We start from the raw sequence: 26,808 nt of genomic DNA on the forward strand, positions 1-26,808 counted from the left end.
TGGCATTGCTGGCAGTGGATCCTGAAGGTTTGTGACTATTGCTGGATGAAATTGGTTGAAAAGAAAGTGCTACACCAAAGACATCCTAGTGACTGCTTTGGTTGCTACCAGATTGCCGTGGTTTCCTGTAGTTTTTTCGTGTTTGTCTGCAAGTGGGACACGCATCGGAAATGGAGAGGTTTCATCTTCAAAAATAAAAGTTGCACCTTTTTAACCATGAAGTTTCACTGCAGCTCAGAGGGTAGCTGGACAGTGTTTGTAGAGAAGTCCATTTCTTCCACATCAATATGCTAGCAACCAAAGTTATTTGCTAACTGACTGGGGACTTCTTATTTTTCCTTACAGGCAGGTCCTAGCCAACCTGCATGACTCCGACTTTGGCACTCATTTTCCACACGACTGCCTCAGCAACCATTCACCAACTATTCGGGGAATATTTGTTTTTTCTTCACAACTGGTGTTAATTTTGACAGCTGTTTTTGGTTTTGCTTTAGCTTTAGTCTTTTGACTAAAATTACATTTAGGTTTAGTCATAATTTAAGCCTCCGAATTCTATTTATTTTTAGTTTTGTGTTTTTACCGTGAGAGTTGCTCCACATGGTGGGTGACAAACAAGGAGCTTGGCTCCTTCGCACCCTGTTTGTCAACAGCAGATTAAATGTGTGCGTCTGACCTTACTGCACGAAGGGGATTACATCTGATTAGATCACCTTCAATCCAAACTTAGTTCTGATTGGAAATTGTCTTTTCAGAACATTTTCATCTTGTTTTTATTCATTGATGAAAGTGTCAGGACACTTCAACATTGCGTCTGAGCTCGTGCATTTGTTTTTATTAAGTGATCGTCTTGTTTTTTCATAAAAAGTGGTCGTGGATGAAAATTATTGCTTGACGTAATAAACACTGTTCACAACTGGTGGTTGCCAAATGATTGCAGACCTTCCTCTCGGCCTTTTGACCGAGTCCTTATTTACTTGATCCTAAACTGTCACCCATGATTGTCATGCGTTCAGAGTGTGACATGTGTTTGTAAAACCGGTCACCATTCGGTGGCCTTCAAGTAGAATCCAGGTTTAAAGCACTTCCACAGTGGCTTCATCTTTCTAACCCAAAAGCAACGACCAGGTTTTATACTGCCTATGATACCAAACTATGTGGCCATTTCCAGTGCTACTCTGATGTTCTTCCTGCTTTCAGGTTCTGGTAACGCTCGATCATCTGGAAAGAGTCAGCACCTTCCAGGAATTTGTTCAGATTTTCAGCCAGTTTGGCAACGAGATGGTGGAGTTTGCTCACCTGACGGGAGACAGACAGAATGTGAGTGGCATCTTAAGAAACACAATCTGGTTCTTTTTGCTTGAAGAGGATAAAAATCCTCAGTTTACTTAAAAAAAAAAAAATCCCTCATTAAATGAAAACGCTTGCAAATTTGTATCCGAAGTCTTTTCAATTCTGCAACACTGAAAAACATGTTTGTTTATTCATATCGGCCTAATCTTGCAAACATTGATTTCGTGAACGTGATTTTCTGAATGTGAAAGCAGGCGATGAAATTGCACTTTAAAACCTCATGTACCTACACTGTGAATGTGCCGGCAAACTCAGAACAAATCAATAACACACGTGTCAAATATTTACACTCCCCAGCAAATCAAACAATTACAGAGTAACAAGGCTTCCTCTGGTTTCTTTTGTTTCCATCAAGTTTCTTCATCTCTTTCAGTGTCTATTTATTCTCCCAACCAATGTCTCAATCCATAAAAGAAATGCACTGGTCAGTTATGACTCACATCTCTCAAATACAGTTTGCAACACGAGTCTGAGCTGTGCTTTTAGCAGTCCTTTCTCTTTGCAGTTTATCAGCTATCCAAATTTGCAAGACAAAACTTTTGCTCAAAGCTTCAAAAACAGTCCAACTTCAGGCAGCTAACTTTGTACTGTCAGAGAGTGCTAATCCTATTTTGATCCATACATCCAGCCTCTGCAGATAAAGCGCTTTGCCTGCAGAAGTTGATGCAAAGTGCAACGGCTGCGATATCTCTACAGGGAGGGGAGGATCGACCATCCCTCTTTCTGAATTTCATCAGGTCTCGTGTTTTGACACACACGTCACGTCTCTCTCCAATGCTCCTCGTTGCTGTTAATGCTCTCTCCCCTCATTTGCCACCCTGTTTTGTGTGTGTGTGTGTGTGTGAGTGTCAACTCCAGCTCAAACACTCACACGCGCACACATTGCTTTAGAAAATCTACCATCTTCATCTATTGAGGCCAGGCGAGCACAGAGGCAAAAATAATGACAGATAATCACACCGTCTTTGTAATCTATGGCGAAGTGCCCAGAAAGGAGTTGATTCAGCTGCCTTTTCCAAATCCAGTATCTACATAATTCAAGCTGCCTATTTCTGAGCGGAGTACACAAAGAAGATGCGGCAGGTCAGCCACAGTGTATGTACTTTTCTATTCCGGTAGCATCTCTTTTTGATAGATGACAGCTCACCTATTAAGTTTCATGTGTGTAACTTGGAAACGGATCTGTGTTTCGTTTGGGCGTCCCTTCACACAGCATGAAAGATTTGTTGAATAGCTTTGATGCTTCATGTCCCTTGCTCACCCTGAGAGTTCTAAGACGCCGTAACTTAAGTAAAGCCACCCAAAGCCATCTGGTGTGTGTGTGCGTTTGCGCTGCAGGACTTGAAGGATGAGAAGAAGAAAGCCCGGATGGCAGCAGCTAGAGCAGTGCTGGAGAAGTGCACCATGATGCTCCTCACAGCCTCCAAGGTAAACCGCCGGCCCACCAACACTGGGCCTCGAGGCAAGGTTTATAAATTCTGTTCACCTTAAAGATTTAAAGCCTTCTCGGGTTTCTCAAGACTCAAGATTTTTGGCCCACTTTGGCTTTATTATTAACACCAACCAAAGTCACATCATCATAAAAGAAAAATACTATCTGTGGTTGAAAAACATGAAAAATGACAGAAGTTCAGAAGAGCACGACAGGGTGTAGGTTTGACATTTCACATCTTATCCCTACCAAAGACTTGCCTGAGGCACCCAGACTGTGAGTCGGCGCGGATCAACAAAGACGCCGTGTTCCACCGAATGCGCTGTGCCCTGGAGCAGGTCATCGAGATTGTCACTGAAGCACGGAGCTGTGGGGAGAACAGGATCCTTCCTGCCAGCATCTACAATGGCATCAAGGAATTTAAGGTAGGTTTAGAGATTACACTTCGCACGAGTCATGGTGAAGGCTTCAGATTAATGACGCTGACGTGTGTTAGCCCGTGAAGTTAAGTAGTGATCCTCTTTTGTTAATGCAAAGCGCTATTTAAGCGTCACAGCAGTTACTCATCATCAGATTTTTGGAGTGTTGATTTGTGGTCGCACAATTGGCATTTGTTGCATTCACGGTGTTTGCTGTAGCTTCAGATGTGACTCAAACAATCAACACAGAGGAGCAGACCTACTCATTTAGTAATTTGGCTCATACGGTTGAGTGAATCACCAGTAAACCTACCTCATGCTTACTAATCTTCTCTCTCCTCCGTGTGCGCTGATGTGCAGATGAAACAAACGAATACTTGTAAAAACATTTTTAAGGAGGGGTTTTTTCCACTGAGATAAAAGAAAGAGGAAAGTATTTTAATGAAAAGACCTGAGATGCTTATTGCTTTTAATGATCGTCCCGGCTGCTTTTAATCTCTTCTCATCTACTTTCCAAATGCTCCTTCAATTCACCGCAATTCCCAACTTTCCCCCCACCCTGCCTTCTGCAGTCCGGCGTGGAGTGCCTGCGGGAGAACCTATACTCCTTGTCACCGCAAAGCATGTCCAGCCAGCTGGAGGCTCTGGTCGAGCGGACAGAGGACTTCACTGATTCGGCCTACACCAGTCATGAGCAGCGTCAGGCCATCCTTGGACTGTGCCAGCTGGCGCGCCAGGACACCCAGCAGCTGGTACACGCCTGGGTTGAGGCGGTATGTTGGCACATGCAGACAGGCTTTCACAGATGTACACAGAGACACAGGAATATTCATAAAAAACCATACATTTCTGTATAAAGACTATCCACAAGTTCTTATCAGATTCGATTAGATAAAACGTTATTAATCCCTCGGGTGGGTTCCTCCGGGAAATTCGGTTTCCAATAGCACAGCACCGACAGAAGTTACAGAATGTGAGCAGAAATATACCATATATACAGATATATAAATACAGAGTATACAAAGGGATAAATAGAAAAAGAATCCAAGGGAATTGCACATTTCAAGTATTCTATAAGAGGCTTCAAGTATTGGTAGGTTAAAAAGATGCAAAGAGTAGGAGCTATAGATGCTGATGTTGAGTTATTGCAAAGAAAATACAATATGTATTTATTCTGATCCTTTTAAGACTGCTGTTTATCATATACAGGACTGTACAGAAGACTTGAGCAGCCCTAATTTCTTTATATTTTGCTACGAAAATAGGAAATGGGTGCAGTAATTAAAAAAACATCTGCAAACATATATGGAAATGCAGAATATAAGGCGAGAACAATTCTAATAAGCCTGAATATCAATATTTGGCATGACGACTTTTGTTCTGAACTCTCTTAGGCAGCTTTCTTGTAATTTGTTGAAATAGTCTTCGGGAATAGACGTCGAGGCTACTTGAGGAACATTCAAAGCCCTTCTTTGGATGTTGGCTGCCATTAGTTCTGTTCTCTGTCATCATGATCACATCCCAAGATGCTTAAAAAATGTTGCGGTACAGACTCTGGAGAGGTGAATCCATGACTGATAGTGCTGCTTTCTGTGTTTTCCTATCTAAGTATGCTTTTACTGCACCGATGATGTTTTCCAGATGCTATTACATGGTGGATCAAATCAGATTGTAGACAGACGGAGCCTCCACCATGTTTTGCAGATGGTTGTAGACTATTACTGTTGCACCTTTCTCCCAACTTCAGACCAGTTGCTACTGATTTTCAGTTAAGTTCTTGTGTAATTTGGCAAACCTCAGGCCAATTCTGATAAGGCTTTGACCAACAGTGCTGATGAAAAGATCACCTTACCACTAACAGGTTCTGTGTCGGTTGGGTTTTTTTTCCTATTGCTTGACCTGCAGACACTGTTCATCTAATTTTTATTTTTAAAACCCGACACTTCTCCAATCCTCCACACAATTTCCTCATTTTTTTTAAAGAGACACTGCACACAATTATGAGAGATGCAGAGTTTTCCGTTAATAGCTCTTTAGGTTGGTCCAGAAATATTTTTTTGGGGAACAAATGATGTGTTTTGGTGACTGGCTTTTACTAACAGTGTCTGATGATGCATTTTAACTTTGATTCTTTGCTAAGTTGTCTGCTAAGCGTAGTTTGATCCCTTTTTATGTTTGAATGATTGATAGGCCTCTTGACTTAACAAACAAAAAAATGGTCAGGCACAAGGACTGGACGGAAAATGAGTTTTAAACAGCCCATGTCAAAAGAAAAACTTCAGAAAGCTTGAAGAACTATTGCTTAATACCATTTTACAAAAGCAGTCTGGCTCCTTGGAGCCAGTACTGTATGAACATTCACTGCATTTGTTTTTAGTCTATTAGTCAGACAAAACAAGCACATTTAAACCACCACAGTGACCTCAGATAAATTCTGAAGTCAAAATGTAATAGATTTGAAAAATTTAAATATTAAGAAATTGTTAAAGAACATAATAGTCAGGCTTTGATAAATGTATTCTCAAGTGGAAACAATCTTGTGTTTATCTCTGCGCAGCATGCAGTGTGGCTGTTTAAACACAGCTCCGCAGACAGAAACTCATACAGGCAGACCCACACACATTAACATTAGGCCCCCCTCCTCCTACAAACTCACTTACTCATTCACCTTGCCTCCTCAGTTTCTTTTCACACATCTCTCCTGGAACAACATAGCATAATAACCCACCTGAATCACTGTTTTTACCGAGGCTCATTGAGCTGTGAAAGAAAATGTTGTGTTCCTCCTCATTCAGCGGTGGCTCCTTGGCCTTCAGAATTGATGGACTTGTGAAACGCAAGTCATTATGTTGCAGTTTCTAGTTGTAAACTTTTTTTTTTCCAGTGTACTCGGAGTACACAGAGATGCTACTGCTGCAAAACTGTACAGTACTGCCTCATCAAGCCTTTGCAGCTGAAGGTCGTGTGGGGACTGGAACACTGCAATGTTTTCAAACTGCTGAGAAAGATGTGCAAATACTCTAGGATCTTTAATTTGTGCTTTTCAGTGTTGCTGTAGCACATTTAGCAGCATTTCTGTCTGAAATTTGGAGAAATTGCAGTGAATTACTTCAATTATGTAATTGCTTTGAATCTTTTTATTCATATTGCACTGAATCATGCGCTCTAATGCCTTCTTCTCTCCTCATATCCAGGATATAATGAGCCACAAATGTAATTAAAATATCAAAACCTGTGCTGCTAATGCACTCAATTCCTCTCCTTTTCCAGTCATATCTCATACTCTACTCATGTAAATTTGTGTTTGTGTTAGTCTTCTGCTGCATGTTTATCTAATGGATGGAGCATGTAAAAGCACACGGTGTCTCATGTTTTATTCTCCTCTTCTTCTGTCATCGGAGCAGCAGTCTGTCCACGCCAAAGAGGCCACAAAGGACATGGAGGTGGCCATCCTGAAGACGTCCCAGAGTGTCAGCGACCTCAGACGTGAGGTGAGCAGCAGTCTGTTGCTGACTGTGAAAAGATGTTCCCGGTTACAGAATCGGACATAACTGAAATGCCTCTGACTTGCTGGTGGTGCCTCTGTAGCTGCTTTCCTCGCTTTTATTTTCCCAGCACCTCAGCCCACCTGCTGCTGCCTGTGTCACCTCTGCTCTTCTTACCTTTTTTTTGTTTGGTTTTTTTGTCCCCGTTTCTCTTCAAATGATCATTCTCATTTGTGCCTTTTTTTTAAAAGCTCTTTTATTTAACCTTTGTTGACTCCGTCAGCTCCACAAGGTTGCGGTGGGCCGAGCCTCAGATTTGCTGAAAGTTCATGGGGAGCAGCTGCCTCTGCGGGCTCTCAAAGCAGCAGGCGCCGAGGGAAACCTGGAGGAAGTGGCAGAGTATTCGCGCACGCTCACTGAGCAGAAGGAGCAGCTGGTGGAGGTAGGTGGGATCAGGGGCACAGGGAGCAGAGGAACTAGTAGGAGGGTGACGGCTACTTGAATCTGTGGATGGAAATCAGTAGTAATGTTTGCATTTATCTGGTTCATTACCTTCTGATGTCACAGTAATCACTGCGCCTTTTTAGGAAAACATACTCATAAAATAAAAAAATTAAAATAGCACATTAAAAAAAACAGGTGCTTAAAAGAAAAAAAAATGTTTTAAAATGTTAAAAATCAAAAACAATACTGATCATTGAGGTGCTCAGAAGATGACTTTGAGTGGATTATTGGTGAAAATGGAAGGGATTTTGTTTCTAATAGGTGAGATTCCACAATGCTTGAGCACAAAGGGTAGTTTATGCAAGACATTTGTCTATAATTTTAATCATTTGGCCAAATGATTGCGTTTTTGCCGCCGAGTGTCATGCCGTTAGCATGTTCCTCTGCCAACAAGGTCATGTGATCTGACAGGTTTGTTACCAATTACTCAAAAAACATTAAGGACAGATTTGCATGAAAACTTCACCAGGTTGGCCTCATTTTAAGAGATTGGTCCAAATAGAAGTGATTAAATGGAAGTGGAGCTGATTCAGATTTGCAGCCAGGAATTTTTTGGAAGGATTGTTTACCATTGTGGGAGAAGGCAAAACTGGATCGTCACAATCTTCACACAAACATGTCAAGTATTTTAAAAAAAGAATTGCACATTCTTAATTTAGAGCTGTGGACTTTTTGTGCTGGGGGTATACATACTGCTCTTTTTAGGGATTGCCTCATGTATGCTTTGTGTCAGAAGCTTTATTTTCCATCTGTTTCACTCCAGACGTGTCGGCTGTTGTGCCATGTGTCGGGCACAGAGCCATTAGAGATCACCTGCATACACGCTGAGGAGACCTTCCATGTCATTGGTCCACAGGTAACACAATCTGTCTAAACATTATCCGTATAAATAATTACTTTATTAAATTCAGCACTATTAATATACGCCCTTGACCGAATGTGTAAATAGCAGTAGATGGGAGTAAAGAGTCTGGTAAGTAATAAAAGTTGACTTAATTAAACTGCAGATACGGGTCGTTCCATTCAGCACTTTAATTGTGTGTCTATTAAGTCAAACTGGTCATTCTGTGGTTCAGGTGTAAAAATCAAACATGGGTAATAGTCTTCTTAATACGGAGGAAAAGTAGACGCTTAACTTCCCATCTCCTCCGTCTTCCTCCCACATCTTCAGTCCTTGGCTGAGAACATGCTGTCCACTTAGTCCCTCATCCCAGATCTAATTATGTTTGCTCTTAGAAACCATCCATGCCCGTAATTATCCGGCAATGTAGAATGTTCCCGCCTTGCAGCGCTAATGTCAGGCCCCACATGACTCCGCAGTAATGAATCCGCTCCTAAGTTCAAAGGTCAGCCAATCAATAACCGTGCGGCATGATGGTGGTAGTGGTGATATCTCTCTCTCTCTCTCTCTCTGCACCCAGAGTAATGCGGGGGTGGCCCAGAGGGTAATTGGCTATTAAATACTACACTGTAGAGGATGGACATTGGGGGAAGGGAGGTGGTGAATAAGTGCGCTGGTGGTCATGCTTCATATTTGTCAAATTTTTCGAACATCGTACGTCAGTTTGATGTCAGGACCAGAAGTGTAGATATAAATTGCTACATATGTGTGAAACCGCTTCAGCGTGACTCATGCTGAACTGTACTTAGCTGCCTGAACCCATTTTATGATGATAAGTCCTTAAATACTTAACAGTTATACAAGCTCAATTTATGAGCTTCATTCACAGGCACTTGGTTTACATTTTAGATCAACAGCAGCATATGTATGAATGTAGAATGTATCAGAATTGTTCACTCTTCTGCTCAGATCATCTCAGCAGCCCAGACGCTGGCTCTCCACCCATCTAGTAAAATTGCAAAGGAGAACCTGGAAGTGTTCTGCGAGGCCTGGGAGTCGCAGCTCTGTGACATGGCTCTGCTGCTGAGAGAGATCAACGACGTCTTTGAAGGCAGGCGAGGTCAGTTGAAATCACTTCATTGGTTGTCTGTGTCCATTCAGGTGAGTTGTGGTAAAAGGAGAGTACAAGTATGGGTGAGTTATAAAGGGCAAGGGAGTAGAGGTCAATGTGCCATCTGTGGTGTCTTAACTTTGGGGGGGGGACAAAAAAAAGAAAGGAAAGAAAAGAAGATCCAATTCTATGAGAAACCTTGATGAATCATTTTCTTCTTGAAATTTTCAGCTGTATTAATAAAACTTAAGGCAGGCAGTATGAATGTATCTTTTCAAAATTAGTCATCACAGACCGTGGGAAGCTTTCTATCAAAGGAGTAACATCAATGCCATTGAACATCCCTGTATTCATTCCACCTCTTTACACTTTCTCTATTTATTATTGTGCCAATAACCAGAAGTGTCCGAGTCATGGACAACCGCTCTGACGAGCTCTGCTGTTTGCACACTCGGTCACACACGCAGAGACAGAAAGTAGATACTCGAGTGTATTCACGTGTGCTGCGTCTGTGTGCACGTATTTGTTTGAAAGTTAGATCCAAGTACTTTTACACGCTGTCCTTATAACAACAATAACTCTTTCTTCCTAGGAGACAAAAGGCCTTATTTGTCACTTCCTAGACCTGGGGTGAGTGTCACACCATTCATCCTCATAAATGTCTCAATGATACAAACGTTTGTAATCCTCTGATTAATACCGCTCTCTTTTTCTCCACAGAAGCACTTGGCGAACATGAAGACTGCCAAGGCTGTCAAGTTGGATGCAGAGGTAGCGCACACACCACCAAATCCTCGGGCTTTCAGCACAATACATCACGTCTCATCTTGTACCGTCTTTTGGGAGCAGTATATTCATCTCTAGGAAACATTGTGTCACTCTCTTGAAGAATTGATCGAGTTTGTATGGTAATGTGCTGCAATTTTGTTGGGCAGCACTTTTTCACACGCTGTACCGCCACAGAAAGCAGGATTATGCTGATTACAGGCTTTCCGAGTGTGTAAACAAGTGAAAAGTACCATGCTGGCTAATATACACTTTTAAAAAGACATCAATTACACTTCATCAAAAAGATTTGTGTGGTTTTTAAATTTTTTATTTATTTATTTTTTCCTTTTGCGCTTCTGCGTGCCCAGGAGCAGACGAGTATGGCCAAGCTGGGTCTGGAACTTCGTCTTCTGTCGTCAGATGTAGACACAGAGGTGGAAAAGTGGGAGGACCAGGAGCATGAAATTGTCCGGCAGAGCCAGAGCCTCGCCAGTATGGCCTACAACATGTACCTGTTCACCAGGTAGCCTTCTAGTATCGCACTGACACATGCACACAAATTTTTTTTATATTATTTTAAAGCTCAGTGTTGTCAATCCCCTTAATCATCCCCGTTAATCTCTTAAGAGACATACAGAGCAAAAGTCTTGAGCCACCACTCTTTATATTTTGCTAGGAAAATGTGTCTGTGATCATTATCGTGCTGAAAAATGAAACTGAAGCCACTCAGACACTTCCCAAATGCTACTGCAAAAACGTGAACTGTGTTCATAACTCCCAAAAGGTTGATTCTGTTCATCTGGACGTAGCGTTTTCAGTGGGAGAAATGTTTCGTCATTTATCCAAGTGACTGATCAAAGACCATTAATCATTGATCTTAGTGTTTTAAGAAGATCCCCAAACCCAACAACAGCAGTGTTTTTACAGATGAATGTAGACATTCAGTGTTGTAGCTCTCTTCTGACTTCCTCTGTACATATCGACAGTGATTCGAGCCATTAGATTCAAATTTTGATTCATCACTCTCTTGGGGTGGCTGTAGCTCAGGAGTTTGAGCACGATGCTAAATCCCAGGTTGTTCTCCAAATGCATTCATTGCAGCGTGAAAGTTAGAAAGTACTTAGGCATAGAAAAAAGTGCCATATGAATGGAGGTGAATGGGTGAATGTTATATAAAGTACTTTGAGTGCTCTAGTAAAGTAGAAAAGCACTATATAAGAACCAATCCATTTACCATTTACCACACTATAAGACCCATTGTCACTCATTTTTCAATTGAGGTCTTGTGTAATTTAGCACACCTCAGTCTTTTATCCCACTTTCCCTTCTTGAAGGATTGCCTTGACAGACACACTTCCACCAAGAACAAGGTCCAGATGCATCTCAGGTCTTGGGTTGTGTTTTGTTCCCATTTCTTAAAGACACGACTTTGAGCTACTTTTCATCTGCTGTAGATAGTATTTTTTTTTTAGCCGTGCTATTTCTTCTCTTGGTGCAAAAATGCTATTTCATGCCTGTCAGACTGTGTTATCTTTGACGGGTTTTTTTTCTGGATTCGACTTATAAATGGGAACTTTTTTTTTTTTTTTAATTTTCCAACAGGCTGCTAGTAACAAAGTGTCTAAAAACACAATTTGCTAAGTTGTCAGTTATGTGCAGATGCAACACTGGTTCATCGCTTGATTTAGGTGACTTTTTATGCTTAAATGATTCATAAAGTGTAACGTCCATTAACAAATAAACAGCAAAAACATTGTACTGAAAATGGTCCGGTACAAGGACTGGACTGGAAATGAGTGAAAAAGCAGCCAATGTCCAAAAAACCAACTTTTAGAGACCTTCAGAAAGCCTGGAGAACTATTGCTCAAGACCACCTTTAAAAACTTACAAGAACATTTCAGTCATTTGAAGCAAATTCTAAAGAAATGTGGCTTGTCTCAAGACTTCTGCACGGTACTGTATTTTCACAGATATTTTCTAAACAGAGTTGATTGCTTTGGAAGATGTTTGCCCTTGTGCATATTTCTAATCCGAGCTTCTCTTTATTATTTCCTGCATGATTGATCCACAGAGGGGAGGGACTGTTGAAAACAACGCTAGATCTTTTTCATCAAGCTGAGGTATTTTTCATTAAGCTTGCTCTGTTTGTTTTCCTTCTATTTTATTGAAGTTGTAAATGAACGCATCTATCGTCCCGTTCCACCTGATACACACTGAAGCTCGCAGATCGATAGGTTAGTAAATGCAAGGATCCCTTCATTCACGACCCTGAAATGCAGATTTCACCGGGCATTACGGGGATTTATGAGTGCAGTGGGAATATAGTGTGGCAGATTCCCGGCCATCTCTGGCACATGGTGTAACAAGGTTTGTGCATACGAGTGTTTCCTATTGAACTGGGATCTTTGCCAGTAATGTACAGTCATTTGTAGAATCAGGGACCGAAATGTCAGACAGGATTTATTCAATTTGTGTTGAGCAGGGGAGATAAGCGAGGAAGAGGAGCGAGAGGGGAAAGAGACGGGAAGGCACACTGATAAGAAGAGCCAAGAAAAATCATAGTATTTACTGACTAGGCTTCTTTTTAGTTAAGAGAGCTTTAGTTTTTCTTCTGTGTGTGTGTGCAAGTTGTTTGATTTTTGTCTCTTTTCTGACCTACTCTTAAGGTTCTTTCTGAAGAGGGGCTCCAGCTGTGCTCATCTCTCCGCACTTTTTCCTCTCAGGTATATTCCCATGCAATTAATCTATCTTGAACACACCAAAGCACAACGATTCATATAATGCAATTCCAAATAATGTTTTTTTTCTACAGTAGGCATTTATAAAGAAATCTAATATAAAGAACAAAAGGGTTTTTTTTCCAAGTAGAAATAAAATGAATACAGTTGAGTATGAACCAGGAGAGAAGTTCACTTTATGCACAGTATTTTCTTGCTTGTCTTGTAGCATGTGATTGGCTGCAGCGTAGTAAGACAGAGCTAAGGAGATCGTTATAGCAAAGCTATAATGAAAGAATTGTTTATTTTCTCCTGAAAATGGGGAGATACTAACCAACTCTGTGCGCACACACACACACACACACACACACCCTCCGATACTAATACACACCCGTATCACACGTTGTGGCATGCCACGGTGCCAGGTCTGGCTTATAAATCACACAGCGAGAGCAGGAAATTAAGGCTGTCACACACTTTCACCATCCTCTTGTCCTCCTCTCAGACTCCAGTTTCAACAAAAGTAGCCTTGGTGCTTTCCTTCCTTTTAGCTCTCAACAAACTTCTTCCTCAGGTCCTCCAAGTTTAATTAAATGGCTCCTTTTGACAGCCTTTAACGACTGCCATTTGTCACCGCCGTGTGTCCGAGGCTGCGTGTGTTTGCGCACATGTGAATGGGCAGAGGGGGGTGAGAGCGGAGGGGGAGGTGGGTTGACTGCGACCGCCCAGGAGCAATTCATAATCAGGAGGCCCGGCTCTTCAGCTTCCTTCATGCTTTCTGATTAATTACATCAAACAAACTGGTGCTAATGGAGTCCCTCTGTCTCACCCTCCACTCCTGTAGTTCTTTGGCACCAAACACACAAAGCACATCTGTGTAGCTCTAATTATGCAGATGAGATTAAGCATTTTTTTTCTTGCTAAGGTTTAAGAGGTTTTATATGTTGTTGCTGGGCATGAATGACAAGGGATTGAGGTCTTGGGTCATTGGTGGCATGTATCTGTGTAGACTACGATCTGGGGATTAACTCGGATGGATAACAGACTTAAGCAGCAGATCATGGCTATTGCTGATGGATTACATCAAGCAGCCCTTTTTTTAAAAAAAACGTCTTTTTCTTTAATCCACTTCTCCTTTTCCCGATGCTTAATTTGTATTTGACCACGAGCCCTGTGAATCTCGTTCAGTAAATCTATCAACGTCTGCACATATTAACTCTCCCAGCGAAGTGCCGTTATAAAACAGTGTCTTCTGTTCTGAAAGACATCCCACCCTCCCTCTGTGTGTACCTCTCTCTGTTCCAGTTGGTTGATGAGGAAAAGACTGTGGTGATGACAGAAATGGAGAAGCTGCTGGCTTTGTGCCAACAGCTGCAGATGGGGGCTAAGACTCCTGTACAGGGCAAGGCTGCCACCTTCCAGAAGGTAACCATACTACACCTGTCTGTGTTTTTATCTCTCTTCTTGTTAGTGTCTGCACTCTTTATTAGGAAAAAAAGAAAACCAATTACTTATTTTTGCCTGAAGTCTGTTCGGTTTGGTGGACGTTAAATAAGTAATATCACAGAGATCGAACAAAGCAGATAAAGAGTGTTTCCACTGAAGGACCGAAGAAGCTCTGACACTATCACAACTATCACCCCAACAACCAATGGGTATCATTGGCTGAACACACAATAGGGCATGACTAATTGTGTTCATTACTGGCTTCAGAATAATCTTTCAGTTATCTTTGAGTAATACGAACATCTAACGCAGGATGCTGGGTTAATGAATGTCTATGAGGAATTAATGAGCACCTTGGACGGGGATGAGCTGCCTTTGCTCACCTTGTAATAAAGGCACTGGTTTGGAATCAAAAGGACACGATGAAGAGTAGCATGCTCAAGGCTGATTAATTAGTGCCTCTTTTATATGTATTGGCTCCCGCCTCTATATCTCTTTACCTTCACATCGACCGTATCATTTATCTCGAACGGTAGAGAGAGCCTGTCTTACGGGGGTTGGTAGGACATGGATGAGGAAACGTTAAATTACAGGGTCAGTGTAGTTTAGTGCTGCTGCTGCAGTGAATCTCTATGCGTGGACCCTTAGTGATGTATTATTTTACGTCTGTGCTTTCAGGTGGACTCATTCATTCAGGCAACCAGGAGCATCCTGAGTGTGGTCCTCTCCCTCCTGCCATGCTGTAACAAGCTCAATAGAAAGGTGACATCCACTGACCTGGACACTTTATTGACAGGCAGCTTGAACATATATACGAAAGTATAGAAAAAGCTTGGAGATCTTATTATCCAGATACATATGCAAACATCACAGCACGCTGACACTTGCAAACATGTACCTTTTATTTTTAGCACGCAGCAGATATACAGCAGCGCCTGTGTTCATTTCTAGCTATGTTTTGCAGGGGATGGTCAATATCTTTGCCTCCTTTTTTTGCTGTCTATCAAAAAAGTCTCCAGTGAGTTGGTAAGTGTCTGCGATTTTGAGCTGAAATCCTTGTTGAAGCTAAAAGGTGTCAGTTGTTGGACTGATTGCCACTGAAGCACATTCACAAGATCAAACCGTAGACTGTAAGCAGAAAGCTGCAGCTGGCATTGGCAACTTTTTACTCGAAGCCACTCTTTGGGCTTTAAGTTCAACACATCATGATTTTCGAGAGCCACAAGTGACCGCATCTACACCAGCGCGTGAAGGAGTGCTATGTTACCGGCTAGGTAGTGAGTTCAATTAAATTCAGTTTTATTTATAAAACAGTTGCCTCAAGACGCTTTAAAGTTGCATCCAGAGATGGTATAGATTTCCATAACTAATATCTGAAAAAAAAAAAAGCTTGGTGATGTAGTTTTTTTTGGGTTTTTTTAATAACATAAACACAGCAACATAAAAAGAACTGACTCCAGTACAAGCAATCAATATTTCATATAAAAATATTGATTATGCCAGCTTTGTGTGTATAAACAGTTAGAAACGAGCCATTGTATTTTGCCGTTTGTTTGTTTTTTCACTTTTACTCTCCTGTGTCATTTACTTTCAGTACAAGTCAGAGAGGAACAGCCTCAGTTCCCCGCAGGATTGGAGAGAAAGGCAAGACGCATCCACACCTGTCAAAGAGGAAGGAGCTCTCAACACCAAGAACAGCAACGGATTTGGCGTTAAATCTTTGGAGCAGCACATGGCTGGTCTCAACCTCCTTGAGAGCAAATAATCCCAGGCAATCTCTTCCTTTGTCCACTCTTCCCGATAAAGCAGCACATAGCTGACCTCACCTCTCTGGAGAAAATATGATCTTAGAAATAGCCCCAGTCCCCACCCCCATCCGTCATTCAGTACTAGTCTGGTAAAGATGGTTGACTTGGCTCAACCGGAATTTGCATTTCCTGCCTGGATGATGTTTGCACAAGGAAAAAAAAAAAAGGAAAAGCAAGTCTATGCTCTCTTTCCCACTGAGGTTGATTTAATCCAAGGTAGCGTTTCACCTGAAGCACCAGTTCCACCCCAGTCCACAAGATGGAGTTATTACTACACACACACAAAAAAAAGTTTTCAAAAAAAGTGAGGCCTGTCACAAACCTGATTTTTTTTTTTTATATATTTTTTCTTGCTTCTGAATTAATAAACTAATTAAAAGTCAGGAGAGAACTCCACTTGATGCTCAGCTCAGCCATACATCTATCTTCACTATGTGCCTCTGTGTGACAAGCCTCTGTGTTTTGTGGTGTTCTGTAATTGTGTTGCACAAGTTATGTAAAAAAAAAAAGTAAAATTAAGATCCACAATGCATGACGCCATCATTACCAAACCCCCGTGTTTGAGTCTCCTGTGGTCACAGCCTTGTAATGTGACACTTTCTTTGTAATGCGCGCCACAGCAGTACACCACGATCACTTGCATTATATTGAGCACCTCATTTACATTAGGTTTTACAAGCTGACCACACTACATAACATGCAATGGATGTCTAATAGCCATTATTGTACGACATTCCCCATGTGCCATGCTAGTAGGAAAATGCAAAAAAACTAAAAAAAACAAAAACAAATGCCAAATACGATTGTTCTTGCGTCTTCTTACTGTTATAAAATATAAAACATAGTCCTCCAGTGTTAATGGAGACACTTTTATTTAAGCCGGGTTTCTCGACTTGATCGAACCTCTGTTTATATTGTCCTGAGAATTATACGAACCAGTCTACATGGCATACTTTCTCTCAAAGAAATGAAACAAGTTTGAACTGGCACACGTGTAAAGTGGAACCTTGAAGTGTACTTGTTATGAAGACTATCATTGTGAAGCTGCCTAACAGACCATTATGTATTAAATGGTATATATTACTTGGTACTTGAAGCATATGTATCCCGAGGTAATCACTTTGGTACTAGGAGAGGGAGTTAGAATGAATGAAATGTATAACCACACAGGAAGCTTTAGAGAATCACTGTACAGTGTGAGAGCAGCTAAGACTGCTGGGTAACGTAGTGTCGCCAGAGATGTGACCAAATCGTATCTAGTTTTGGACCACCGTTTCTTTTGACGATTCAAAGGTTAATAAAAGTGACACAAAAAAATAAACAATATTTTTCTTAAATTATTGTTTGTCTTTCTTTATATTCGACAGAAATACTTCAAACTCATGATTAGTATGTAACAAGAAAATAAAAGCCACTGTTCATGTGTTCTACTAGTTCCTTATTATATTTATCAAATTGGCAAATCCAAGCATAGACAAATTACTTGAAATCTGACTGCTTCTTGGATCCTTAAAATGTTAAACACTTTAAAAAAAAAAAAGAAAAAAAAAAGGAAAAATATAGAATAACCTAGATACACAGTGCTTCATTATAAACAAAAGCCTTTCAGTCTTCTGCTAACTTTTAAGTGCATGAGGGAAAGAAACTCTCCCACAATAGAACGGGCTTGAATAAGGCAGGAATGTGGGGAACTGTCAAGATGGTTGGGACTGGGCAGAGCTGCGTTTGGAGACGATGTTCTCAAACTCGTCTCTGTTTAGAAGATTTTCTGTGATGCTCTTGCTCTCTTCAAACTTTGGCAGGATGACGGCGATGTATCCTTCGGTGGATGGCTGTAGAGATTTGACAAACCAAGCATTGTTACATGTGTTTATGAACCTTTACTAGTGTTATCTAATCTCCTCATAGGCATATGAAGCCGTGTCACCATCAGGTATGCTAAATTAATGTCAACTACTCATGTAAGGGTGTTTAACAGGGAAAAAAAAAAAGGTACAGTACGCAGTAATAGTATGCAGATGGAGACATGTTAAAGATGACATGTAATGTACTTTACATTTACATGTGTAAGGTAAAATTGTAGGTTTTACCTTTTCCAGCAAGAGATTCGGAGTTTCTAAAATGTTCTCATTGACTTCCAGAAGACGACCCCGAATGCAGCTAAAACAGCCAGTGATGAAGATGTATGAGCACGTGGAAGATAAATATATACTTTAACAGTCAAAGACAGACTTTTACCTGTAGATTGTGTACTCTGTTTCATCTGTGCATGTTATCCTGCATAACGGTGCAAAATCAGTAAGGAACTGTCCCCCCTGTCGTACAGGCCAAAAAAGGAATGTTAGGATAAATGTACGAGCACACAGACCAAAATCCAGAGCTTTATTAACTTACCCGCTTGGACTTCCCAGAGACTTTATTTTCCAGCCGACTGCAGCCATTACTGATCTGGTAATTGATGCTTTTGATTGTGCGTCCGTTTTGTAGAATTGGGTGAGTCTCTGCTAAAGTGATGACACATATTCTGCCAAGAAAAACATTTTAAGAATCTATCAAGCGCCTTTTAAAATCTATATTTCTCTAGCGACATACTGATGTAGAAGTGATATAAATCACTCATACCGAGCAGGGACTATGTTGTGTAACAAATACAGTGTAATGTAGAATCAAATTATTATTATTCCCCATTTTCTCAATTTCTTTCCTGAGAAAACTTCCACTTAGTCATGATCAGGCCTACAAAATACATTAAGCTGCTGTTCTTCTTTTAGCTGTTCCCTTTAGGGGTTTCTTCAAACCACTCAACTTGAACTGTCCCTCCAATGAACTCATTTCTAATCTTGTCTATTCAGGTCACTCCCAATGAAAATCTTAACACCTCCAGCTCAGAGCTTCCTGTCTTTTTGTCAAAGCCACCGTCTCCAACCATACATCATAGTAGGTCTCACTACGATCAGAAAAATATTCCCTTTCACTCTTGCTGCTATCACTCTGCCACAAATCACCTCTGACATTCATCTCCACCCCGCTTGCACTCTCTTCTTCACCTCTTTTTTGTGCAGTCTGTTGCTTTTGACACCAGGTATTTATACTCTTCTACTGTCACTACCTCTACTCCTTGCATGTTCATCTTTCCATCTGTCTTCATTTTCATTCACACACATATCAAGTCTCGCGTCAACTGACTTTCATCCCTCTTCTCACCAATGCGTATGTCTACCTTATCAGGTTCTCTTTCACCTGCGCCCTATAGAGCACAATGTTGTCTGCAAACATCATAGTCCACAGAGACCCCTGGCTGACCTCATCTGTGAACCTGTCCATTACCACTGCAAACAAGGAAGGGGCTCAGAGTGGTGATGTCATGCCATGCCACTGCTACCTTGAACTCATCTGCGAGTCCTACCAAACACCTCACTGTTGTCTCCCGGTCCTCATACATGTTCTGCACCACTCTCACATACTTCTCTCCTACCCCTGATTTCCTCATGTAGTACCGCACTTCATCTCTTGGCACTGTATCACATTCTTTTTCTTGATCCAACTCCTGACCTTCCCTGTACTCCTTCATCACTCTCAAAGCATATTTGTAACTGTAGTGCTCTTTCTTAGCGTACTTCCTCTCTTCTTAACATAGCTTCAATAAATCTTTCCCATATCTTCATGGTATGGCTCATCAACTTTACCCCTCTGCAGTAACTAAAGCTCACACTTGTTCTTGAAAATCTGTACCAATACACGTCTTCTGTATTCCTCAGGTATTCTCTGACTTTCCAAGATCGTGCCAAACAAATCTTAGTCCAAGACAATTCCATACCTCCACGGGTATGTCTTCTGGACCAACTTCCTTTCCACTCTTCATCTTTTTCATGGCTATTCTCACTCCCTAATTCACCACCTGTCTTCTCTCATGCGTCAGGAAGAGCATCCAGCGTAAAATCTTAGCCAAATCAAACATACAAAAGGGCCATTAACATACAGTGATTCATAGCAATTGGTGTGACTCATGGTCACTTGGTCAACCTCCTGTTACCTGTTTGAATGCTGTAAGATGCAATGGTCCTCGCATGGCTTTCCCTTCATGTCTAAAAATGAAAAATGAAAAAAGGTGTTCGTGACATTAAAAGCAAAATAAAAAAAACCCCATCTATTCAGACTAAAACTAAAAGTTAACGCCATCTCCCCCTGAACACTTAAGTTCACCTAACGTTAGCTCACTTAGCTTAGCTACTTAGCAAGTATAGATGAGACACGTTCACATGGACGTTATTTACCGGCTCTGTACCAGCGTGTGTAATATCGGTCGATAACTGAAGGAGCATTTGCTTTGGTATCTTCATGTTCCACGCTCTCCATGTAAAATAATAACACTGGAAAATTAATTTAAGGTATTAGCTTGGCGTCAACTTGTCTTGTCGGACAGTAAATAGTGCAGCACCGGGCAGTCCGTCCTTGAAATATATCCGAAAACCCCAAAGGCAAATAATTCTGGCTGTTCTTTTGTTTTGTACAGCGATTCGCATTTCTTTGTAGTGAATCTTCATTGACAGCAATAAATAATAAATTATTAAGTTTAATATGTTCACCAGAAGAGCTGGTAACTAACTACAGATAGTATCTTTTGAACAGTCTCTCACTTTTCACTAATCACAATATATAAGATTGAGACAAAACAAAAAAACTTCAACCCTCCAGAAAAAAGGTCTTTCAAAACTTTAAAAAACGGTCTTTATTATTTCTATGCATGGAAACGTGCTTTAAGCGTTCAAATCTTACACAACAGAAAAAAGGGAAATCCACATTAAGTTATAGTGGAATAAACACACAAGTACATTTATTTACAAGTAAGTGTGTGTGTGTGTATATATATATATATATATATATATATATATATATATATATATATATATATATATATATATATATATATATATATATACAGCTAGAGATTGACGAGGTACAACACAAATGCTACGGCAAGGAGGAGTCAGGACGCCAGGTCAGGGGGGAGATATCATCACCCCCACCCGAGATTGGGTACATAGCCCCAAGTGCGATAGGAGAGTTGAGTGCGAGAGGAACTGACCTGAAAAATAGGATCATGGCCAAGCTTGAAACCTGGATCCCCCGTAGCCGGTTACCAAGATTACGTGAAGTACCCTCAGAAGGTCTGCTAGATGATGTTAATGCAGCACTACGGGCAATACCTACAACCACGATTACCGACACTAACAAGCTGATCTACAATACGGCAGCAGTGATCAGTGAGATGCTTGGCTACAAGTTGAACAGCCACAAGGGGCAGTACCCTCCATGGAGAAGGAGGCTAGAGGGCAAGATCAAAGTAGCACGGAGGGAGGTTAGCCAACTAACGGAGTTGCAGAAAGGTGCGACAAATAAGGTGCCTAAGAAATACAGCAAGCTGTCCATACCTGAGGCCTTGGAAACTGCCAAGCAAAGACTCACAGCCTTGGCCAGCCGCTTGAGGAGGTACACCAGAGAGATAGAAGGCAGGAGAATAAACCAGCTGTTCTCCACAGAACCAGCAAAGGTGTACTCTCAGTGGCAAGGGAACAATAAGAGAACAGCACCACCAAGGCTGGAGACGGAGCAATACTGGAAGAGCATATGGGAGAAGGATGCAACCCATAACGGCAATGCTCAGTGGCTAGAGGATTTGAGGGCAGACCACAGCGACCTCCCTGAACAGGGTCCAGTAACCATCACAGTGGCAGATATCCAAGAAAGGGTCTCCAGTATGAAGAGTTGGACAGCACCAGGGCCCGACATGGTTCACGCCTACTGGCTGAAGAAGCTGACTGCACTCCACGAGCGTCTGGCAGCACAAATGAACCAGCTGCTAGTTAACGAAAGACACCCGGAATGGCTAACTGAAGGCCGGACGGTCCTGATCCCCAAGGACCCCAAGAAGGGACCGGTCCCCTCCAACTACCGACCAATAACCTGCCTCAGTACTACATGGAAGCTCCTGTCAGGCATCATATCGGCTAAGATGAACAGGCACATGGGTCAATACATGAGCGGGACACAGAAAGGAATTGGCAAGAATACCAGAGGTGCAAAACACCAGCTACTGGTAGACAGAACAATCAGCCGAGACTGCAAGACCAGACTGACCAACCTGTGCACTGCCTGGATTGATTACAAGAAGGCCTATGACTCAATGCCCCACAGCTGGATACTGGAATGCCTAGAATTGTACAAGATCAATGGGACCCTAAGAGCCTTCATCAGGAACTCAATGGGGATGTGGCGTACAACACTAGAGGCCAACTCCAAGCCCATAGCACAAGTCACCATCAAGTGCGGGATCTACCAAGGAGATGCTCTGTCCCCACTGCTGTTCTGCATAGGCCTGAACCCCCTCAGTGAGATCATTAACAAGACTGGCTACGGATACCGACTACGGAACGGAGCAGTTGTCAGCCACCTCCTGTACATGGATGACATCAAGCTGTATGCCAAGAGTGAACGAGACATCGATTCACTGATCCACACTACCAGGCTATACAGCAATGACATTGGAATGTCGTTCGGACTGGAGAAGTGTAGTCGGATGGTAACAAAGAGAGGGAAGGTAGTCAGAACTGAGGGGATTGAACTACCAGAAGGCAACATTGCAGACATAGAGGACAGTTACAAGTACCTGGGGATCCCGCAGGCAAATGGGAACCATGAAGAGGCCGCTAGAAAGGCTGCAACCACCAAGTACCTGCAGAGGGTCAGGCAAGTCCTGAGGAGTCAGCTGAATGGTAAGAACAAGATCCGGGCCATCAACACGTACGCCCTGCCCGTGATCAGGTACCCTGCTGGGGTAATAAGCTGGCCAAAGGAGGAGATAGAAGCCACTGACATAAAGACAAGAAAGCTCCTGACCATGCATGGAGGGTTTCACCCCAAGTCCAGCACCCTGAGGCTGTACGCTAAGCGGAAGGAAGGGGGCCGGGGACTGGTGAGTGTCAGCACCACAGTCCAGGATGAGACAAGGAACATCCAAGAATACATTGGGAAGATGGCCCCAACTGACCGAGTGCTCAGTGAATACCTCAGGCAGCAGAAACCCAAGAAAGAGGAGGGAGACGAGGAACCATCATGGAAGGACAGGCCCCTGCACGGTATGTACCACCGGCAGATAGAGGAGGTGGCTGATATCCAGAAATCCTACCAGTGGCTGGACAAAGCTGGACTGAAAGACAGCACAGAGGCACTAATCATGGCAGCACAAGAACAAGCTCTGAGTACAAGATCCATAGAGGCTGGGGTCTATCACACCAGGCAAGACCCCAGGTGCAGGCTGTGTAAAGATGCCCCAGAAACAATCCAGCACATAACAGCAGGGTGCAAGATGCTAGCAGGCAAGGCATACATGGAACGCCATAACCAAGTGGCCGGCATAGTGTACAGGAACATCTGTGCCGAGTATAACCTAGAAGTCCCGAGGTCAAAATGGGAGATGCCCCCAAGGGTGGTGGAGAATGACCGAGCTAAGATCCTGTGGGACTTCCAGATACAGACGGACAAAATGGTGGTGGCTAACCAACCGGACATAGTGGTGGTAGACAAACAGAAGAAGACGGCCGTAGTGATCGATGTAGCGGTTCCGAATGACAGCAATATCAGGAAGAAGGAACACGAGAAGCTGGAGAAATACCAAGGGCTCAGAGAAGAGCTCGAGAGGATGTGGAGGGTGAAGGTAACGGTGGTCCCCGTGGTAATCGGAGCACTAGGTGCGGTGACTCCCAAGCTAGGCGAGTGGCTCCAGCAGATCCCGGGAACAACATCGGAGATCTCTGTCCAGAAGAGCGCAGTCCTGGGAACAGCTAAGATACTGCGCAGGACCCTCAAGCTCCCAGGCCTCTGGTAGAGGACCCGAGCTTGAAGGATAAACCGCCCGCAGGGGCGTGCTGGGTGTTTTTTTTATATATATATATATATATACATACATACATAAACATTTCATAAGGTTGTACAGGAGCTGCACATTTCTGCACCTTAAGACTGCTCTGAGTCAAACTTGACCAGTACCTGCTTAAATTTTAGATACACAAATGTCAAATGTGGGTCAAATCAAGGAAAATTGTGATTTTAGAAGAATGTTTGTGAAATTGTGAAACTATACATATGGCTGTGCATATTTTTAATGGAACAGTGGTTGATCTTGACACTGTCATTAGAATTGTATGCATTCCCACAGCATTTGCCATATTGGTTCCTTCAGAGACAAGAACCTGCTGGTCTCTGAAGAATCACGGTGGAATCTTTGAATAGTGAATTAGTAAAAAGCCAAGAGTGATCATATATGATCCACCCATGAAACAGAGGTCAGAGTGTGCCTTGAAAGATGGTGCTTCCACACAGACACAGGACTTGAAATAGGGCAGAACAAAAGTGGGATGGTCAGCACTGTTGCTTCCCAGGAAAAGCATTACAGTTTCACATCCTGCCTGTGTGTATTTTGCATATCTGGGTAGATATTCTGGCTTCGTCCCACAGTCCAAAACATGCATGTTATTTGAGGTTCTCAACTGGCACACAGATAGATTTTGCATCTCATCATGTAATCTTTATAGCTGTTGTATTTTTAGGTCTTAGATAAAACAGGACATGATGATGTTTTCTGACAAAAAACAATTCTTGTAAAACCTTAAAGTAAATAAACTCTCCCTGCTCTTGGAAACATTAATTAAGGATTAATACTCCATTTATTGATGTCAGACAGGCTAGTAATGCATTCTAAACAGACCTGCAGTTTGAAATTAGTTATAGACAATTATTATGAGGGAATTCTTAGACCTGGGTAAAAAAAAAAAAAAAAAAAAACATATTGTGAAGGCATACAATAAGAACAGTATGTAAGGGTTAATGTTATTTCACTTAAAAAAAAAAAAAAAAAAAAAAAAAAAAAAAAAAAATATATATATATATATATATATATATTTATTTATTTATATATATATATATATTTATTTATTTATATATATTTTATGGTCATCCATGCCTCATGCCTTTATGCCGTATCAGCTTGAGAGCCACTGTTGTAGAAGCACTGTGGCCCTCACCTGAACATGAATTCCTTTGTACTAAATTTTCTTAGAACAGCAGAAGTAATCATCTTCAATCTGTATCCATAATCCTTTCAATATTTAAAACCAGTACAGAGTACTGTAGTCATTTTTGAAAAAGCGAGAGCTCAAGTCTCCATAAAGCCTGACCAGGCAAGGCTTAAAGTGTCTCGAGGTGGGGCCCAATGTCAGAATCACTGCCACTTTGTTATTTTTTCTATTGCAAAACCAGGAGGAACCCAACCTTATTTTTAAACGCTGATCCCATCGCAGATTCATTCACCATGCTCATTCTGTGGTAAAGTGAGGTTGAGCTGCACATGTGGAAAACACTATTGTCATCATGATTTTTCACAATGCCCACTAGATGTCAGGCAACGGCAAACAACCAGAGTACAGTACTGTTAATGCAACTTAACTTCTCGCCAGAAGCATAACCATCTATATGAAAGAAATGTATTATTTTATTTCCAGATAAATATTTTCACATTTAATCAGCACCAATTAGTTTCTATGTAAACCAGCGCCAGGAGGCATAATATTGCTCTATTGCCACATCACAGATTCCCAGTTTGGCCCATTTTGTTTAATTTCCATACTTTGAACTGCACGTAATTTTTCTTTTCACGTAGCTCTAATGATTCTTGCAGATGGCGTATAAGTATGTTGAGTCTGCATCCTTATTATGTAATCAAGAGATCTGGGAGAAAATGGATGGAGGAATGAAGGAATGTTTCCCTCTCTAGACCTGATAAATAGCTTCTCTCATCCAAATGCTGGACATATCTGGCATGAAATGCCACTCGTACACTGTGGACACTGCTGAGAGAACAGTTTTGGGGCACTGGTATCGGCACGGGGCAGTAATGATGACTTCATCTAGGGCACGTACTTGGGAGAGAGAGAGTGAGACTCGGCTGACGTTTGGATTCACAACGTGAGTTTTCCATTTATCTGCTCACCACCACTACCCAGACTTGGAAAGTTTTGCTGTCAAGATCCATCCTAATGAGTGTTTCCATTACTCTTTCGCCTGTGGTATGCTCTAGTCTGCAATTAATTTGCAATGAAAAGACAAAACTATCGTAGAAAGAGTGGCTGCAGAGCCAGTAAAAATGGAGTCATGCCCAATAAACATATCCATACCTAATATAAACTAACATTGCTCCTTATGAACCCTGCATTTGTCATGTTATGCGGTCTTTTGTCACATCAGAGGACAATCTGTGAAACCCACAAAAATGCCCAATTTCTTCTCATCTCCGATTGTTATATCATAATGAAAGAGGTTTGCACTGTATGACCTCACTTTAAATGTTTCCTTGTGGTGTGTGTCTGCATCTGTGTATCAGTCTGCCTATCCCCATATGTACTTGTCAGTTTGTGTACATTTCCATCCCATTTAACACTGATTACTGGAACAAAATACTGCTCACTTCTCCACTCTCAGAGTCGATGTCGAGGTTCACTTGCAGGCTGTTAGACAAGCATCTCTAGGGCCTCCAGCAGCACGGGCTTCTGTGTGGGATGCACACGTAGGTCCACGTCAGCTACTGCAATAGCAAGCAGCCATTCTTCTCTGGGCGGCTATTTGTCTGTTTGGCTCCAGCAGTCCTTCCCCAGATAGTTCCCTTTGCCAGATGACTGCCTGATAAGGGAAGACTAGGGCTCCAACCAAGAAGGAGGTGATGCCTGCGTGGCTTATCAAAACTCTGGCTTCTTCTGCACTTACCTAAAAAGAATTATTATGGGGGAGGGGATGGAAGTGGTTCATGCAGACAAGGCGTCAGAAAGACATCCAGCAGTTCATTATCAGGGAGAGACATTTTATGAAATCCAGGTTT

The 26,808-nt window shown here is 42.0% G+C and overlaps 2 protein-coding genes across 2 annotated transcripts in view; one reads left to right on the forward strand and one right to left on the reverse strand.

Annotated features, from left to right (window-relative positions):
* ctnnal1 (catenin (cadherin-associated protein), alpha-like 1) overlaps positions 1 to 17,218 on the forward strand; it is a 57,241-nt gene extending 40,023 nt beyond the window's left edge. The window contains exons 4-19 of the mRNA XM_085395363.1: positions 1,198 to 1,317; positions 2,689 to 2,778; positions 3,037 to 3,207; positions 3,774 to 3,974; positions 6,606 to 6,692; positions 6,970 to 7,128; positions 7,954 to 8,046; positions 9,001 to 9,151; positions 9,735 to 9,772; positions 9,863 to 9,913; positions 10,279 to 10,433; positions 11,982 to 12,030; positions 12,577 to 12,633; positions 13,933 to 14,052; positions 14,752 to 14,835; positions 15,668 to 17,218. Of these exons, the coding sequence (XP_085251489.1) occupies positions 1,198 to 1,317; positions 2,689 to 2,778; positions 3,037 to 3,207; positions 3,774 to 3,974; positions 6,606 to 6,692; positions 6,970 to 7,128; positions 7,954 to 8,046; positions 9,001 to 9,151; positions 9,735 to 9,772; positions 9,863 to 9,913; positions 10,279 to 10,433; positions 11,982 to 12,030; positions 12,577 to 12,633; positions 13,933 to 14,052; positions 14,752 to 14,835; positions 15,668 to 15,838 (1,797 nt within the window). The 3' untranslated portion in view covers positions 15,839 to 17,218. The remainder of the gene's footprint in view (positions 1 to 1,197; positions 1,318 to 2,688; positions 2,779 to 3,036; positions 3,208 to 3,773; positions 3,975 to 6,605; positions 6,693 to 6,969; positions 7,129 to 7,953; positions 8,047 to 9,000; positions 9,152 to 9,734; positions 9,773 to 9,862; positions 9,914 to 10,278; positions 10,434 to 11,981; positions 12,031 to 12,576; positions 12,634 to 13,932; positions 14,053 to 14,751; positions 14,836 to 15,667) is intronic.
* A 25-nt stretch (positions 17,219 to 17,243) lies between these two features.
* On the reverse strand, positions 17,244 to 20,322 carry abitram (actin binding transcription modulator). Its single transcript, XM_085395364.1, has 6 exons — positions 20,156 to 20,322; positions 19,915 to 19,966; positions 18,276 to 18,405; positions 18,120 to 18,196; positions 17,972 to 18,041; positions 17,244 to 17,713 (listed from the first exon to the last, which is right to left on the reverse strand). Exons 1-6 carry the CDS (start codon positions 20,235 to 20,237, stop codon positions 17,576 to 17,578), a joined length of 549 nt encoding a protein of 182 aa, XP_085251490.1. The 5' UTR covers positions 20,238 to 20,322; the 3' UTR covers positions 17,244 to 17,575.
* Between the last annotated feature and the right edge of the window lie 6,486 nt (positions 20,323 to 26,808).

This window comes from Rhamphochromis longiceps, linkage group LG22 (assembly GCF_057381845.1).
Source record: "Rhamphochromis longiceps isolate RC_006_pf linkage group LG22, R_longiceps_female_GT1.1, whole genome shotgun sequence".
Lineage (NCBI taxonomy): Eukaryota > Metazoa > Chordata > Actinopteri > Cichliformes > Cichlidae > Rhamphochromis > Rhamphochromis longiceps.

Excerpts from the sequence above, each read along its gene's own strand:
- abitram (XM_085395364.1), bottom strand. The coding sequence starts at position 20,237 with ATGGAGAGCGTGGAACATGAAGATACCAAAGCAAATGCTCCTTCAGTT. Across the intron at positions 19,967-20,155 it reads CACACGCTGGTACAGAGCCG|ACATGAAGGGAAAGCCATGC; the intron begins GTAAATAACGTC and ends TTTCATTTTTAG. Across the intron at positions 18,406-19,914 it reads ATCTTACAGCATTCAAACAG|AATATGTGTCATCACTTTAG; the intron begins GTAACAGGAGGT and ends TTTTCTTGGCAG.